Genomic DNA, 18,186 nt, shown 5'->3' on the forward strand with positions numbered 1-18,186 from the left:
CTTTGAGAGGATTATTCTGGAAGTCTTTGAGTATGGTCCCTTGTTCTTAATATTTGGAGGGAGAGGTGGGAAGAAGCACGTTATTAAAATCTGTATCGTAAAAGTGGACCCATAGAATTGAATAAATTGCTTAATTTCTTGAATAGTGGTAGAACATTTAGAAGACCCAAGCCTAATTTTGAAAAATAGATCTTAGGGAAAGTTTTTGACACTTAAGAAACTCTTACTTAGTGTCTAATTAGGCTGATGCACAGGTGGTATTGTTGATTATATTAATATAATCTTCTTTTCTGTGATAGAGGGAAAAGGAGCAGTTCCGCAAACTGTTTATTGGCGGCTTAAGCTTTGAAACAACAGAGGAAAGCTTGAGGAGTTACTATGAGCAATGGGGAAAGCTTACAGACTGTGTGGTAAGTTTGGCATACTAATGCGCAACAATGGCATAGAATGTTTAGAAATTGTAAAAGTGGGGAGTTGGTTTTATGGGTGGCTTAATGAAAAGATGGAATATTAAATTTTCTTAAGTGTACGGTTGGTTGGTTTATGCATAATTCAGTCCACTGAAGCTATGCACACTTTCGCTTGCAAACTCTGTTGATGGAGTTAGGGAGCATTTGCAATCTGTTTCCTGTAAAATCTCCCAGATTATCTCTTAACTACTGATTTCAACAGTTAATTTTAAGCTTGGGTGTCATTGGCTGATGTTTTCATAGAATCATTTAGGTTGGAAAAGACCCTTAAGGTCATTGAGTCCAACCGTAAACCTGACACTGCCAAGTCCACCGCTAAACCATGTCCCTAAGCGCCATGTCTTTTAAATACCTCCAGGGACGGTGACTCTTGCAGAAGTTCCTCCACGGAATTTTTGGGAGCAGTAAATACGTATTTCATAACACAAATCTGGTCTTCAGAAAGCTTAAAAGAAATTATGTGTTTGGTTTTTTTGTTTGTTTGTTTTTGTTTTTTGTTTGTTTTTGTTTTTGTTTTTTTAAGAAAACAAACATAAATATGAATATATGTATGTCACTTGATACAGCAACATTTCCAAGTTACGGGTAGAGTCCTAGAGGACAACAGGGTTTGAATTTCTGTGATGCGAAGCAGTGCTGTTCATGTACTTAATCAGCATAGCTTGCTACTTTATTATAATGGTGTTTTGAAATGAAATCAAGGAAAATGTAAATTAAGTTTACATGTTTTCTCCAAATGCTGTTAGTGTTAAGCTTACCATGAGACAGGTAGAAATGGTTTAAACGTGTTAATTATTTTTAGGTCATGAGGGATCCTGCAAGCAAAAGATCGAGGGGGTTTGGTTTTGTAACATTTTCCTCCATGGCTGAAGTTGATGCAGCCATGGCTGCAAGACCTCACACGATTGATGGAAGGGTGGTTGAGCCTAAGAGAGCTGTGGCTAGAGAGGTAAGTATGGCTTTGAAAGCAGATACTTTTCATGCTTTGAAAAAGGAATCTGTTTTGGTCAGACAGTTACGCTGCTTGTTTGAAATTGCCTGGATTTAAATTCTCTAGTTAAAAGGCTGTAGTTGGGGCACTATTTCCCACGCGTTTGGCCTGTTAAATGACACTCTTACATAAATGTCTATTATTACAGTGAATTATTAAGTTACTCTGGTTGTAGAATCATGTCTGCAAGGGACTCAACTGGGGTCTGAAGGTATGATTAGCAAAAACATGTTGAATGCCTGTAATTATGCAAATTCCAAACTAACTCTTCTCTGGAATGGTTACTGTTGCTAAACCTCAAATTAATAAATTCCTGTCAATCTCTCCTGACTATTCCAAGCTCTTTTTGGGAATTTCTAAAAGGTATGTAACTGAAGTGACTAAAAATAGAGAATGTAGTAGGGAAACACTTCTTTTTTCCAGTGGTGTACAAAATCATCTTAGGACTACTCTGCTTCTAGCCCCAGGCATATTTGGTTTTAAGCTTCAGGGTACAAATTAGGTGTGTGCACAGGAATGCAGTGCACCTGTGAACTTTCCAGCCGGGTTACTGTGGCACAGAGGTACTTGAGGAGAGTTGTGATTTAACCTGGCAGACAGCTAAACCACCACACAGCCGTTTGCCTCCTCCCCTCCCCCACCCAGTGGGATGAGGGGGAAGAAAAGTAAAATCGTGAGTTGAGATAAAAGACAGTTTCATAGGACAGAAAAGGAAGGGGAAATAATAATAATAATGATGATAAAAGAATATACAAAACAAGTGATGCACAATGCAGTTGCTCACCACCTGCTGACTGATGCCCAGCCAGTTCCCAAGCAGTGGTCACTGCCCCCCCGGCCAAATCCCCCCAGTTTATATACTGAGCATGACGTCATATGGTACGGAATAGCCCTTGGGCCAGTCTGGGTCAGCTGTCCTGGCTGTGCCTCCTCCCAGCTTCTCGCTGGCAGGGCATGGGAAGCTGAAAAGTCCTTGACCAGTGTAAGCACTACTTAGCAACAAATAAAACATCAGTGTGTTATCAACATTATTCTCATACTAAATCCAAAGCACAGCACTATAGCAGCTACTAAGAAGAAAATTAACTCTGTCCCAGCTGAAACCAGGACAAAGAGCAAGTGCAGATTCTAGGTGACTTTTGTTTACCACGTGGGAGCTCTGGGGGGGGTTTACCAGTTTAAGGTTGGACCCAGGTGTTTAATGCATTTGGACTGCTGAACTGGAATTGAATGAGCTGTCCCAGCAGTCAAGGGAAATGGAAATTGTAACCACTGGTACCCCTGTTAGCTGTCCCAGTTTTCTTTCCGTTCCCTGCAGAATGCACGGTTGGTTAGCGTTTGGAAAAGGTAATTAAAGCAGCATCCGTGCATACTGTTCATACACACAAAGCTATTGCTAAGCTTTAGGAGTAAGTCATCAGTACCTAGTGCAGCAGCTTGGATATCGTGCTCAAAGTGTAAAAATAACCCGTGAATGTGAGGAGTTGTCTTCGTATTTTGAATAGGGGTTAAAATGCATAGCTGTGGGTTTGCTGAGGTTGAAGGACCTTTGCTGTTGATAGGAGTGGAATACGGGTATCACTGCTGTTGGGAAAATGTGCAGAGGAAGCTGACACATCTTTGTTTCAATTCTAAAAATCATGCTCTAGTTTAAGGTGTTAATTACTTGCAGTTCTTTCAAGCAGTTGATCTTCTTCTCTAAATACGTTTAAAGGCTTTTTATTTTATGCATTTCATAGCAGTTTTATGTGTATCTTTTTCAGTGCTTCTAAGGCTTTGACATAAAGGGGGGAGGAAAAGCCTCCAAATTATCCCATGTTACTTCCCTCCCAGAAGGCCTCCCAGGCAAGGTTGCAGGGACATGCATCCTAACAGGGCTACCTCAGTGCTTGAAAAAAATCTTAGTTCATTGGTATTCCATTCCTGAAATCCTGGCAAAATAGTGATTAGTGAAGTTGTTTTTCTTTGTGTTAATTTAAAGGATTCTTTTAACAGGAATCTGGAAAACCTGGTGCTCATGTTACTGTGAAAAAACTATTTGTTGGTGGTATTAAAGAGGACACTGAAGAGCACCACCTTCGTGACTACTTTGAGGAATATGGAAAAATCGACACTATTGAAATCATTACTGACAGACAGTCTGGTAAAAAGAGAGGGTTTGGATTTGTTACATTTGATGACCATGATCCTGTGGATAAAATTGTATGTAAGTAAGCTTCATTTCACTCTTTCATTTGATAGTATTAATCTTTGCAGTCATGGTAATGGTGTAAAGCTAATCTTAAATAAGTACCGGTTTCTTAAAAATTGTATGGTATCTTGGGTTTTTTAAATGATGCGGAATATGCATGGATTAATTTGGAAATTACTTCATTTTTGGAAGCCTGATACTCTTATTTGTTGTCAGATCAGTATATAAATACTGAGGTATTTTATTTGATGTCGTTACAGTGCAGAAGTATCACACCATCAATGGCCATAATGCAGAAGTAAGGAAAGCTCTCTCTAGACAGGAAATGCAGGAAGTTCAAAATTCTAGAAGTGGGAGAGGAGGTATGTACAAGTAACGGTTAATGGTTTGTGGTTGATTTCTGTGTTCACTTTCCATGATCTCACCACTTACAAATGTTGAACTGTTATAGGGAACTTTGGGTTTGGTGATGCACGTGGAGGTGGTGGCAACTTTGGTCCAGGACCCGGCAGCAATTTCAGAGGGGGAGCCGGTAAGACAGGCATGTTTGTAGCATTTTTTTTTTCCTTATTTATACTGTCTTTCTGGTTCTGAGTACCTTTGTGAGCTACTGTTCTTTAATTTAAATGCCACTGTAGCAGTTAGAGAATTTGGGGGAAAAATAACTTGCAGACCTCTTCTGTAGTACACAGATTGATTATGTGGATATTCAGTAAAGTGAAGTTATTTTCTATTTTTTTAAGGATTTTATTAAAAGCCAAAATTAACCTAAACTTAATTTTGGTAAGGAATTCAGAGATTTCTCTGTAATTCTATGCAGCGCTTGCGTGACCTTTACAGTGGAAGGGCTATGTCCAAAATTAAAACTGGGGACCTCACAAATGCAAGAAAATGGAAGATGCAGAGTAATGATTGGACGTGTTATTTCACATATATTTTTCTGAATTCAAGTGTATGTGTCCTTAATCAAGAATCTCTGAGATTTGGTCCTCAAGGTCATAGGGGTTTGAGAATTCAGTTAAGTTTGCTACAGGTGAATTGAAATACTTTGGTGGTTTTTTTCTCCAACAGATGGATATGGAAGTGGCCGTGGATTTGGTGACGGGTATAACGGATATGGTGGAGGACCTGGAGGTTAGTTTACTTTGGTGGTGGTGGTTGTTTTTTTTCTCATTCAGAAACATTTTTACATTCACTTAGTATTTGTATAAAATTTATATTAGTTGCCAAAGCTGTTCTGTGAGCTTTAAGAAGCATGCATGGCTGTTGGCTCATGTTAAACCTTTATATGGTAAATTGGTTATTTTTTGGACAACCATGCACTTTTCTTTAGAACAGCAATATTTCTTACATTTCCTGAAAAATCAAGATTTTAATTGAGGCTTTTAGGCAGTCTGACTGGTGGGTTTTGGTCACAATTCAGTTAGGGTGGGAGTTGGTATGTGCCCTTAAAAATAGTGTTCGTAGAAATTTCTTTACAAAACTCCTACCCTTTTCTTCCCCTGTAGACTTCCAAACAGAAAAATATCCCCTGATTCTGTAGAATTCGGTTGCCTTCTACACTGAAAAGTTTATTTTAAAGGATTGTATTGTCATAGGTGGCAACTTTGGTGGCAGTCCTGGTTACGGAGGAGGAAGAGGAGGATATGGTGGAGGAGGACCTGGATATGGCAACCAGGGTGGGGGCTATGGAGGTGGTTATGACAACTATGGAGGAGGTAACCTACTGGCTTGAAATGACCAAGCATTTCAGTTGTAAATTAGTGCAAGTTATTTGAGATGGGTGGGGGTGTGTGTGTAAATGTTGTCTAAGGAACCTCTTGTTTTACAAGTAGTATGAAATAGTATGAAAAAGGAGTTTGTTGCATACACTGCTGGAATACCTGTGTGATTTTGTAGTTTATTTAAGATTCTAATAACGAGATAACTTTGTGAGTGCTGTATGCCTTTTAGCTCATCTAGGTATTTCTCCACTTTTGTATCGATAATGCAGGCAATTATGGAAGTGGAAACTATAATGATTTTGGAAACTACAACCAACAACCTTCAAATTATGGTCCAATGAAGAGTGGAAATTTTGGTGGCAGCAGGAACATGGGGGGACCATATGGTGGAGGTATTATATATGTCCTGACTTGCTTTGGAGCCAAACAGAGCGGGTGGGCTTTAGTCTTCCGGGGAGGTGGAAGGGAAGATAGGACAAGGGTTAACTGTTTTGAACTAAGAGTGTAGATTAGGATTAGATATAAGGAAGAAATTCTTTACTATGAGGGTGGTGAGGCACTGGAACAGGTTGCCCGGAGAAGTTGTGGATGCCCCACCCCTGGAAGAAGTGTTCAGGGCCAGGTTGGATGGGGCTTTGAGCAACCTGATGGCGGGGGGGGGTTGGAACCAGGTGATCTTTATAGGTCCCATCCAACCCAAACCATTCTGTGGTTCTAAGATTGATAGGTAGTTGGATAACTTCTGCAGTAGATGGACTGTAGCGCCCATGTTCTTTCTGCAGGTTGGCTACAATTTCTCATCTTGAGACTGTAAAGCTTGTCTTGGGGAAAATTATTAGTACTATTTTTTTAAAACATAAGTGACAAGGTACTAACTTTTTCCACAATATTATGAAATGTTTTGCAGTTTCCAGTGTGTAAAGATTTTAGCCAAGTTTCATGTTCTTTGCTGCCAGCTCACACTATTTGTAGAGAGTCTAGCTAATGTCATCTAAACTTGCTGGGATTTCTTTTTTTTTTTTTTTTCCCCCTCTTGTTGTAGTGTCACTTTTTTCTGACACACTATGCTTTTTGTTGTCTAAATGTTATTTAATATGTCGTGTAAAGCTTGTGAAATGGAAACTGAAACATGAAGCCCTTTCTCGTAAAGGTTTAGCATGCAAATAAAGTCAGCCCTCGCAGGCTCAAGACAGTACAGTGCCTCAAATTACATGCGACACTGTTGAATCTTCTAAAATTTCAGCATGTAATTCTTATGGCAGTTCTTGGAGGTTATTTAGAGGAAGACAGCGTAATGTTAAAATCTTTGTTGTATATGCCATCTCTGGAAGTAAAGTGGACGTTAATCTTCATACAGAATCAAAAGCATTCCTAGATTTAAAAAGTGTACTTATGTAACTGTTCTCTCTCTTCTTTTTCTGCAATTGCAGGAAACTATGGTCCTGGGGGCAGTGGAGGAAGTGGTGGATATGGAGGGAGGAGCCGTTATTGAGTTTCTGCAAGCATGCCATGGGTAAGTATGTTTATAAGTATTAAAATTGCAGTGATTCTTGAGAGTAGCTGCAGGAGTTAAAAGCTTTTTAGGATCATATTATCTTTCCTTTAAAAAATGGTTAGATGAACAATTTCATAACCTATTTTTTTACTCTTTACTTCTGTTGAAACAGGCTTCACTGTATAAATAGGAGAGGATGAGAGCCCAGAGGTAACAGAACAGCTTCAGGTTATCGAAATAACAATGTTAAGGAAACACTTATCTCAGTCATGCATAAATATGCAGTGATATGGCAGAAGACACCAGAGCAGATGCAGAGAGCCATTTTGTGAATGGATTTGGATTATTTAATAACATTACCTTACTGTGGAGGAAGGATTGTAAAAATGCCTTTGAGACAGTTTCTTAGCTTTTTAATTGTTGTTTCTTTCTAGTGGTCTTTGTAAGTGTAGAAGCATTCCTTTGATAATGTTAAATTTGTAAGTTTCAGGTGACATGTGAAACCTTTTTTAAGATTTTCCTCAAAGTTTTGAAAAGCTATTAGCCAGGATCATGGTGTAATAAGACATAACGTTTTCCTTTTAAAAATTTAAGTGCGTGTGTAGAGTTAAGAAGCTGTTGTACATTTATGATTTAATAAAATAATTCTAAAGGAAATATTGTGTAATTTTAGATTTTTTTTTAATATTGTAAAATAAGGCAAGGAGTGGGTAGTATAAGGTTCCCACAAATAATATAAAGCTATTGTTGTACATGTAAAATTAAATGCTGGTCAGAAAAAAGTATGTTGTCTGTAAATGATCAGGTTTAAAATACCTAGATAACTTAAGGGATATCTCTGCAAGGAGAAACACCTTTTTAGATCTTTTAGATGCTGCTTCTTCAATGGCAAGGAAAGGAAATATCCCCAGCGAGGTACTCTTCCAGGGACACAGGTCTAGTACAAGAGAACTCTTGAAAACGTCACTAAGTTCAGCCAGTCTTAAAAAGCTGCGCTGTATTTCTGCAAAGCTTTAACTACAGTAGTTTATAAGGATGCCAACGAAGGCTGAGGGTGTAGAGCAAACTAGTTCTAAGCTTCAGTTAAACTTCTTTAGGTAAGATCTTATTTACTTTTCCTTTCTTAATGTTCCAAAAACAAGAAACTAATAATTGTTTGACAGTATTCTATCAGTATAGTGATTATCGTTATGTAGTTTAACATAGCAATGAATTGAGTTAACAATTACCAATTGAAAAAAAAAAAAATTGTGAATCCTGTTTTCTTGTATTATTAAATTTTTTACAAAAAAATTTTTGTTAATTTCAGCTACTTAACATATTTTTTTCCTACTGGAATCTAGCTATGATATGAACCCTGGACAAGCATAGACTGCTGCCACTGTACACTGCTACAGTTGAACAAATGAGACCTGCAAGTGTCCATTAGTAAAGCTTTGCAAGGGTTCCATCCCTGGTGTTGGTAGTTAAAATGGTAGGTCACAAGTTAATTAAATCATACAACTTTATTTTTGCATCCTGCAACATTTTATTTTTTCTTGGGAGTCTATGCATTACGGTGGTTGCAAGGTAATGCAATGAAGGTAGTTCTGTGCTGTTGAGAATGAACGATGTTGTTATGTGTCTTGTCTACTGTAATCTATTTTATGTAACACGTTTCATCCTGAAGGTTCCCAAGTAACTGTAGACTGTTTACGTGTAAGGAAAAAAATTGCACCACAGCATACATCTGCCTCTGTGAAGGAATGTGTCGTCCATTCTTTTAACAACTGCATAAGCAGTTCTTTAGGAGGGGAAGTGAAAACTTCAAATGAAACTGCAGGTGGTATTTCATAAGTGTATAATGTAATTACGTAAATTGGAATTTGGCTAGAATGTCAAGGTTTCCACCATTTTTTATAGTTCTTGCAGCTAATAAACCTTAGTGCCAAATTCAGTCAGCCTTACTCTCACTGCATTGAATGTTTGCACCTCAAATTAATGGAAATTTATCAGTAATGAGTTAACTCAGAGTAAGGATGGCATACTCTACTAGATTTGGTTTTTAAATAAAAATCAACAAAACCCACAAAACAAAAGCAACCAAAAAACGCCCTAATTTCAAAGTTCCGTTGCCTTCAAAAGGCTACCCACTGAAGAACATGGACTCCGCTAACAAAAGTCCTGTTCCTTTTTGTGTTAGACACACCAGTGAACTGCTTATACTTTTTTTTTTTAAAATGGCTGAAGTTCCCCTATTGGTAATTTGGTTTAGACATATGTGATAAACATCTTCAGATACACTTTTTTTTTCTTTGGCAGGAAGGTGCCATGCTGCAGGTAACTAATGAAGAAGTGGTCAACCACAGAAACGCTTCAAGAAATAAGAAATTCTGTATCATCAGAAAATAGTTGTTTTTGCTGCCTTCATTAAAAATCTAGAGGTTAAATGAATACTGATAAAACATCACAATTAGTACAGCTCCCTGTAATGCTGGGTTTTTTTAAATTATAGTAATAATGTCTTGTAAACCTTTCGAATAACATTCAGATTCGTTAGGAGAAACAAATCACTAATGTTAAAATAGCGAACATTCTGTGAGTAGAAAGTTTAACTACGTATTTTTATAACTTTCATAGCTTTAAAATAAAGTATTTTTATACCAAAGTAGTTCTAGTGTAATGCTTAATAAAACTTAGTGTGTGTCTAACATTAAATAATGTTTATGTGCAGCTTTTAGACCCTTTCATGATTTGAAACACTCCATTTTGAGGTGGATTTAAAACAAAGTCAACTTGGCAAGTGTATTCACAGAACTTGTATCTCTGACCATAGGCATCTGTTCTCTGTTGGGAGAAACAGTGCTACAAATTAAAAATGCTGATCTTTTGCTGTTGGACACAAATGCTTTAAAATAGCTTTTTGGCTGTGTTTTATATCACTTTATAAAAATATCTCCTCCTTTCCTGTTAATGAAACTAACCACTTAAGACAGTTTGTCAAAATGTGATAGGACAATAGCTCTATCCTTTTCACCTGTAACGAGCTTTTAGCATCAAGAGAGAAAGACTGAATGGAGAGTTCCTGCTGTACCAGAACTGTATTACTGGTAGCTGCATCTTCGGGGGGTGGGGGGGAAACAACAACAGAAAAAAAAACCCAAACCAAACCAAACTCCAGGTGTGAGCTTGGGAAAGCTTCAGCTGGGAATGTATTTGAGGGAAGGTATCTTCAGTCTGTACTGTTTTAACTTGTTACCTACATCCACGGTTTATTCTAAACTTGAAATGTATATGCTTAGTTTTGGCAGAATCATAATGTCTTTAACCTTCTTTATATAATTCAAAAATATTATTTAAGGATTCACATACGATTTTTTTCTGTGTTAAGTTGAACTTTGAAATATTTGTATAGGTAACCAGTGGGCTGCAACGGAAGCACAAAATGAAGACGCACAAAGTCTGCTTTACTTTCTTCTTTCCAACAGAATGAGTTGACCAGTTGATAAGGAATTGCCTTCTTTCCTGGAGCTTAGGTTTAGTTAATGGAAGTTTTTTCTTCACAGTTGCCAAGTCCACATTCATATGACATAAAACAAACAAACAAACAAACCCAGCACTTCAAAGGGGAGTAATTCTTCTCTCTTTCTGTTTGAGATATTTACACTCTTTCAGTAGTTTTGCAACAAGGTTTAAAATTTAGTTGAATTAAGTACTTTATATTAACAAGGATGTTTTGATCTACTGGTGATGGGGGAAGGGAGTGTATAGGGGACAGCAGTATGCAAAAACTAAGTTATTGGATATTCAGAATCTTGAAAGCTTGGAGTATTTGAGTAAGTTTCCTGTTGTCTTACTGTTGAACTTTTCATGACTTTTCTTCTTGGTATGTTCTTAAGAATTAAAGCAAGTGACAATCACAGTGTTCACTGATGAATTCAGTGAAAGAAGTCACCGTTTCGAGTCAACCTGATACTGAAAGCTAGCAACTTTGAATAAAAACAACAGTGTGTGGTCAATTACTAGTCCTCAATTTGTAGGCGACGTATACTTTTCCTCTTGTAATTTCTAAGAAGTTGGGTTTATGTCACTTTACAGACTTTCTGTTTTCCAAGTAAGGGTAATGTTGCCGGTCAGTATGTTTCAGTGTACTAAGAACTGAGAATCAGGTTGTCAGTACTAGGCCCAGCTTGCCCCCAGCAAACACTTTTCTGCGGCAAACTGAGGGAAGAATGTGAAAGACAACATAACTTGTTGGTAACTGGTATGGGAGCAAAGAAAAAAAAAAAAACAACCAACAACTGAAAAACTGCAGTGCATAACTTGCATTTATAATAAAGTGGTGGTGAAGAGAGGTCAATACTAGGGTTCTGTCCACTCAGACTTTGTGTTCTCTGTATTATTTACAATGAAAGTTGAATTTTATTCACTTCTATTACTTGTGCTTCAGATACTGAGAAGTGTTTAGGAAAATGTGAGAAGAAACTGCTCTTAATATTGTAAAATTAGCAGGAATTGAACTTTGTCATGTGTGGGGAAGAAGATTGCATTCTTTCAGTTTTATGTTGAATGTACATATTGTCTTGGGGATGAAATCATACTACTTCTGGGGGAGAAAAAACAAACCCCCAAAACCATAGATCTGAATTTTGAAGGAGCTGTCAGCTGAGTTTGTTTTGGCAACTTGACCACACTTGTGAAAGCAGATGATTTGCTGAGAACATACTGGAACAGTACCTTGCCTGTGGCTTTAGCGTTTCAATTTGTCGTCAAAGCAGAGTGGGCGACGCAAGCGGAATCCCATAGTAGTGCTGTTACTTTTTAAAATTCTCCTAAGGGAACCTAAGGCAGGTTTGTACAGCGATACTGGTAGGAACGCGCGAGAGTGCAACGTGGAAGGGTGTTCCTGGGTAACGTCGATCCGTTTTGCCAGAGCCACGCTGTCCCTTTTAACAGCTGTGTTCTTGCTTCGCAGCTGGTGCCGACTGGCATTGCAGCAGAAGTTACTCCAGTTAATGTAAGCAAGAACTGGTTTGTTTATCAACAGTAAAAGTAAACAGTGTTTAACTTCAGATGTGGCTGTGTGGCTTGCCTGACAGATTGCTATGAATGTAGGAGGTCAACGGTGTTTGGGGACCGTGTGGTTCACAAACTAGCTTCTGCGACCTCCCGTGCTGCTTCACGGTATGAACAGGGTGACTTTGTGGGCAAGTCCTAGAAAATTGCTGTTCCCCCTAAGTTCTCACCAACACGTGATTTTCCCCCCACCCTTTTTCTTCTCTTCCTTGGTCTGTTCTTCCTTGGTCTGTTCTTAGGCATTCTTGTATGAAAATCAAAGGCTGATGCATTTAATGGAGTTCTGGTAGCTGCGTAGTGGGTACCGAGTTGCAGTGCTTTTACAAGGTGCACTACGGTAACAAGACTTCACGTGGTTACACGTGCCATCTCTGGTTTATTTAATAAACAGTTTTTCACTAGAACCTGGTGCTGAGTGTCCTGTTGCTTCATTTATAGGCCTCTACCCACTCTGTCCTCGGGGTTCTCGTTAGAGCCATACTTCTGACTCCTATAAGAGACGAATGTAGCACGTGTCTTTTGGGACAAATGTTGAGCTGTTAAACTGACAAACTGATCTTGATGAAGTTGCTTTGTCGTTTGTTTCCTCTTGGAAGATTGTTACTCGGGTTTACCCCATTAAAACTAGATTGTGAGCTCTTGAAGCAAGGAACGGTCTTGGTTTGTAAAATGTAGCTTCTGTAAAGAGCAACTCTATTGAATAAAGCCAAAACATGAAGCTAAAGCTGCACGTCAGTGCAGTACTGCTAGTGGTGATTCACAGCGCGTGCAGCGTTCCCGCAGTACGCCGCGTCTCTTCTGTCGGGGCTGTGCAGCACGCCTGTACGTGAGTGTTCAGCCTTGCGGTTCACAAACGGTGCTCAGGGTGTTGCGTTCTAATGAAGGACTACGCTTGTGTGTGTTTCTAACGGGAGCTTCCCTAGAAGAGGTACGGATCTGGGAGCAGCTAGCGGCTAATGCTGCTCCGTAGTGCCTCTGCGTGTTGCTACCAGCAGGAGCGGGGAAGGTAATCTGTACGCTCTGTGATCTCACCACCACCCAGTGTTTTTCTCTATATTTACCCAATCGGACCTTTTCTAACCTCTTGCAGATAACTTCCTACTTTTCATTATTAATGTAACAAAAATGCAGTTTACCACTCCAATATTACAGATGACTTAAATACTGTTCCCATGGTAAAGCTATTTAATGAGAACTCCCATGTTGGTATTTGCCTTTTTTGGTTGCTCTATCAACAGCTAAATCTACAATCCTTAGTTTTGCAATTTTCTAGCAGTGTAGCAGGTCTTTAAAATAAAGTGTTTTCATTGTTCCTACTTCAGAGAGATGCTTTTTTCCACATCAGTATTCAGTAAGGTAGAATACAGCCCTAATAGCTTTTTTACTTAGATACCCGCCTCCGGAGTCGGTTTGATACCACATCATGTCCTTTTACACAGCGCAATTCTGGTTTATATGGTTAGGATTTTGGTTTCTTGAAAGTTACGGTCTATCGATAAGAAAGCCAAGGTAGGCTTTAGTTGGGGGTTTCCCCCATTCAACCATTTCAATTAAAAGTGTTCTTCAGTGATGCTGTTTCCCTGAACAGCTCCTTGCCTCCTGCACAGTGTCTCCTTTTTGTGTACAGCTTGAAAATACAGTCTAAGGCCAGCGTAGGAAGCATATTAAAAGTAGCTTCAGGAACCCTTTGTCTTGGGAGGAAAGCTTGCTACAAAACCTGCTCCCTCTTTATCTGTCTAGCCTAACTTTCCCAAATAATATAAGAACGTGAAAATGTGAGGCGTAGCCAAGACTAAGCAATGTTTGGGGGTTTGTTTTTCTTTAAACGTAGGCTAGTCACAGAAAGGTAAGACACGAAACTATCAATGTTTTTTAGGTGAAACTTGATGGTAGTCTACGAAAACTGAAAAAAACAGGACATTGTTCCGAATTCTGCCTACAGTTTTGTCTTTTCTGTGAGTAGGTAGCTGAAGGTTTGAGAAAATCGTGTAGTTCATCCAGACCTAACGCTCAGGGTCTCTGTCATCAGCACTGTTACAACACAGCCCGCCCAAAATTAATAATTCACCAGAGAGGTTTTGTAGGGGTACAGTTGCTAGTTGAGTTCTCAGAAATTGAGATTCACACATAAACTTCTTAAAGAAATGCAGCTGAACAACATCGAGTGGGATTAGCTGAGGGCAGGTCATGGTATTTCCCAATCTGCACATTTACAGGGAATGGAATGGCGTTGGGGCTGTTGTCTTCACTTTATACGGATCATCGGGACTATGCTGCTTTCTATCAGCAGAGCTCTCTCCTGCTACTGAAGGAGTGGGCATCAGAAAGTTTAGCCTTTTTTTTTCCCCCTCCATTCCCTCATAGGACTGTAGAAACTGGTGTTTTGAGGCCCTAAAACAGAAATACTTGGGTTTCTGCTTTTATCAGTTGTGGGCCTAATCTAATATCTATCAGAATTTGTGGGCCGTGAAGTAGACTTAAAGACCTGCTCCTGCAAAGCCTACGTACACAGACTTTAAAATGCTTATTGTGCCATTTAATTAAAAGATGACAATCATACTGACTCAAACGTACTATTTTTTTTTCCTGGAACTAGAAATAAAAGTTTATAATTCATCATATGTGTCTGTTACCTGTTGCATGTTTTGGTTGAAGCTCACGAACTAGCGATCAAATAAATTCCTTGTGAATACCAGTTAGGATAGAGAACGCTTCACACTGATGCTTAACCAGCAGCAAGAAATGTCAGGGCCTCACTAATGAAAGTTTCTGCTACGAATTTACCCTATCAATTTGAAGCTGTGGAGAAACTGATACAGAGAAGAACAGATGCAGAGATTTATTTAAAGAAGTCTTTTAATATAAAATGCAGAGCAAATTGTTCAAACTGGCTGTTCAAACAAACATTATCGATAATTCAGTGCATTTTGCACTCGGAGGCAGTGCTCCCCTTTTTACAAAATACCACTTGATGCTACCAGTTACTGTAAACACAAGTGCAAACAACCAACACGATTTACATGCTAATGGCATAGTTTATTTCTTCAAAAGGTATAATTTGGTGTTTAAACTCGTATTGCATGTATGTGTACTTTTTATGTGTTTGGTGCAAGTGTTTGTTTTTTTTAACATACCTGACCGTTAAGTTGCTATGCTGTCATCATACCATGACCAATGAGATTTTCTTTAATACCAGTTTTATGGGGTTTGTTTGCGAAAGATATAAAAAGTATTTGTTGCTATCTAGTTGTTAATATTAGTAATTATTTTAGTATCTTACAAACTAGTATGCCTCTTAACATTCCTTCCTTATGATTCATTACATGCCTTTTAGGCCATCATTTTTGCAGGCCCTTTTCAGGTTGTAAAATAGAAAAGGATCAGCTGTTGTGAATAAGCATGCGGGTGAACAAAATGTCGTCTTTTTCATAGCACAGATAAATAAATACCAAAACCAAAAGCTCTTCTCTTCGTTCAAACCCACTATCGGAGTGTAACCTCATTATCACAAGTACAGATAAATAGTAATTTGGTTCGATTTAATTTAAAGATTTGGGGAAAATCTAAAAAATAAAAAAATTAAATCCATAACATTGAAGATACTTAAAAAACACCAGTTTTAAAAAGCTAAGAAGAAAAACTTCAGTACTTCTCCTTGAGGAATGTATCCAAATGGGGGAAAAGGGGAGGTACACAAGTAAATATATCACAGACTAGGAAACAGAACAGGAACTCATTCACCGCTGCTCATTTTCACAGAAGAAAGTTGAGAATGATTCAGTTGCAGAGGATGAAGGTAAGACAATATTGAATCAGATACTAATTATTTTTCAGAATCTATTTGCAGACTGACCATATGCGTTGTAAAATTAATTGGTACGTTATGCTTGCTTGGAGCTATGATGGTGAAAGTAGCGAGGAAAAAGCCAATAGCCTCCTAGGCCTCTCAAAGGAAACCTAGGAAAAGCAGAACAGTTCTGAACAAATGCAAAGGACAGAGTCTCTCTTAGGAATACATAAATCCACAGTGAATTTAAGGTGAAGATGAATTTGAGCTACAATTTTTCTTTCAGTGCTAAAAAGGAATAATAAAATAAGGTCACTTTGTGTACGAAGAATCGAGTACTCAAGACTGAAACACATTTTTCTTCTATGTGTAACTGATCTAAAGCTTGCTTTTTCCTCCACTGACGTTCTCCCTCCTCCCCCATCACCAGAAACTAAATTCCTAGTTTTACATAGGCCTATATAACTACACTTATACTGATCGCCTAGCTGCTTTAATTCTAATTAAAACTAAACATTTCCTCATCCAGAAGCCTCAGCTGGTAGACCTTGTAACAGATCACAGTCGGCTGGGTTTGCCAGACCCTTGAATGTGCAGTCTTCCTCCTCAAATGTAGTCTTTTCTGTTTGTACTACTGTAATCACTGACCTCCAGACTTCACGCAAGTATCCTTACCATTCTTTCAGGAAAAATAAAACCTAACTGGTCTTCAACCATCTTATTTTTGTTTCTGCTCTTTTTCGTTCTCTTGTTTCTGTTCCAATTTGACCAAGTATTTGGGTATTATGAAAACACTGCCATCGCTACTGCAATGAATGACATATTGGCATGGGTTAACAGGTCTACCCGGGTCATCCCTCAATTTACTGAAAATGTCACGGTACAAGTTGTTTAACTTTTGCTTCATTCGGCTGATTGATCTGCTACACTGAGAGTGCTCCTTTTTAAGGCTCTCCTTTTGTGTTTGAAGATTACATACATCATCTTCCAAGTTAAGAATTGCCTTCAGTTTACGTTTACGACAATTCTGGGCAGCAACTTTGTTTTTCCCTCTTCGTCTGATGTCACGTAGAAGTGATACCTGAGTATCTGTCAGATGGTTCTTTGCCAGCATGGTACTGAAAGAGTGGATGGGCATGCTCACAATTTTATCTACTGAAAATGGTACTCTCAGAGCTTTTGCACTGTGTTAATCGCTGCTAAGGTTTGTATCAGTAGAATTATGGCACCTATCCTTTACTTGGTTTGGTTTCTCCATCCACATCTGCTGCTGATGCTCCAGAGTGGATGCTGCTTGACTTGGCAGTTGATTGTAAGTGTGGTTATGAAGAAACTGCTGAAGTGTGGCTTCTCTAGAACACTCTGAATCACCTGGATATTCCACATGGCCATATTTACTGTGTTCTTGGCTATGGCCACCAACAGCTCCTAAGCCATGCGAGGAAACAGATTTAACATCACTGCTGTACCCAACAGCACCTTCACTGCAGACTGAGTAAGAGGCGGTGCTGTGACTTGAATTCAAAGACAGTCTTGAATCTGAGCCAGGTTCTTCAAAGAGCTGAGAAACTTCTATAGGATCAAAGCCTTCCTCCAAAGCCAAAGACATGAGTTTACTTTCATCAAAATTATCATCATGGGCAATTAGGTTTCTAATGTCAGTAGCTGAAAACAGCCCTGTCAAATTTGACCCATGAAGTAGTGGTTCTGGATTTGTGGTATCGGAGCTTGACTGAGGAAAATACTCTTGCCTTTGTAAATGTCTTGTTTCTGAATTTGATTGAGTGGGGTAGTCTGTTCTTAGTAGCGTGGCATCATGAGGACTGAAACAGTGGCAAAGTGTCTGGGTCAAACTTATATTGTGGTGTGAGGATGATGGGTCTTGGCCTCTACTAGAAGTAGCAACTTGTATATCTTCCAGTAAACTCGCCTAAAAGATGATGGGGGGAAAAGTGGGATCTTTTATAAAATGAATGCCTCTACATTCCTCACCGACACAGTCTTGATCAATTTATTTTTTAATATTCCAATACTTGAATCTATTAAAGTCAAAATTTTATATGTTAAACAACAACTAGCTATCCTGAATACTGCTTCCCATTTGTACATAGCATAACCTGCACTGGCATATGGCAAGAGGAAGCGGGAAGGGTGCAGTAGAAAAGAGGTGGAAATGGGACTGTTGCTAAGTGTACATCAAACTATGGCCTACGTGTTCACCTGATCTGGTCTAAGTAAAGGTCCTTCTAGGAGGGGCGGTCCTGCCCCTTCCCTGGTAGTGGTTTTGATGATCATCTGATTCCAGGGTGAGCTGGCTCAAGGTGCTAAACTGTTAGAAAATTAACCTTGCAAAGAAGATAAATAGCTCACTGGCAGGACTTAACGAGTGACAACAGTGGTGTAAGAAAAGAGGGGAGGAGGACAGGAACGTTAAGGTCGCGCTGGCACTTTCTCACTGCTTTTCTTTCTCAGT

General features: G+C 38.8%; 2 protein-coding genes across 10 annotated transcripts in view; one reads left to right on the forward strand and one right to left on the reverse strand.

Annotated features, from left to right (window-relative positions):
- HNRNPA2B1 (heterogeneous nuclear ribonucleoprotein A2/B1) overlaps positions 1-9,450 on the forward strand; it is a 15,029-nt gene extending 5,579 nt beyond the window's left edge. For 3 of the 9 annotated variants that reach the window (XM_082304458.1, XM_082304465.1, XM_082304466.1), the window contains exons 2-13: positions 300-410; positions 1,273-1,419; positions 3,457-3,667; positions 3,913-4,014; positions 4,104-4,193; positions 4,724-4,786; positions 5,251-5,370; positions 5,646-5,768; positions 6,807-6,889; positions 7,044-7,968; positions 8,215-8,345; positions 9,173-9,450. In XM_082304458.1, coding sequence (XP_082160584.1) covers positions 300-410; positions 1,273-1,419; positions 3,457-3,667; positions 3,913-4,014; positions 4,104-4,193; positions 4,724-4,786; positions 5,251-5,370; positions 5,646-5,768; positions 6,807-6,868 — 1,029 coding nt within the window. In that variant the 3' untranslated portion in view covers positions 6,869-6,889; positions 7,044-7,968; positions 8,215-8,345; positions 9,173-9,450. The other 6 variants (XM_082304461.1, XM_082304462.1, XM_082304464.1 and 3 more) reach the window with 6 other exon arrangements.
- NFE2L3 (NFE2 like bZIP transcription factor 3) overlaps positions 9,342-18,186 on the reverse strand; it is a 24,758-nt gene continuing 15,913 nt past the window's right edge. Inside the window, 2 exon segments of the mRNA XM_082304449.1 lie at positions 9,342-16,902; positions 16,906-17,643. Of these exon segments, the coding sequence (XP_082160575.1) occupies positions 16,432-16,902; positions 16,906-17,643 (1,209 nt within the window). The 3' untranslated portion in view covers positions 9,342-16,431.

Source organism: Platalea leucorodia (assembly GCF_965183815.1).
Source record: "Platalea leucorodia genome assembly, chromosome: 1".
Taxonomy (NCBI): domain Eukaryota; kingdom Metazoa; phylum Chordata; class Aves; order Pelecaniformes; family Threskiornithidae; genus Platalea; species Platalea leucorodia.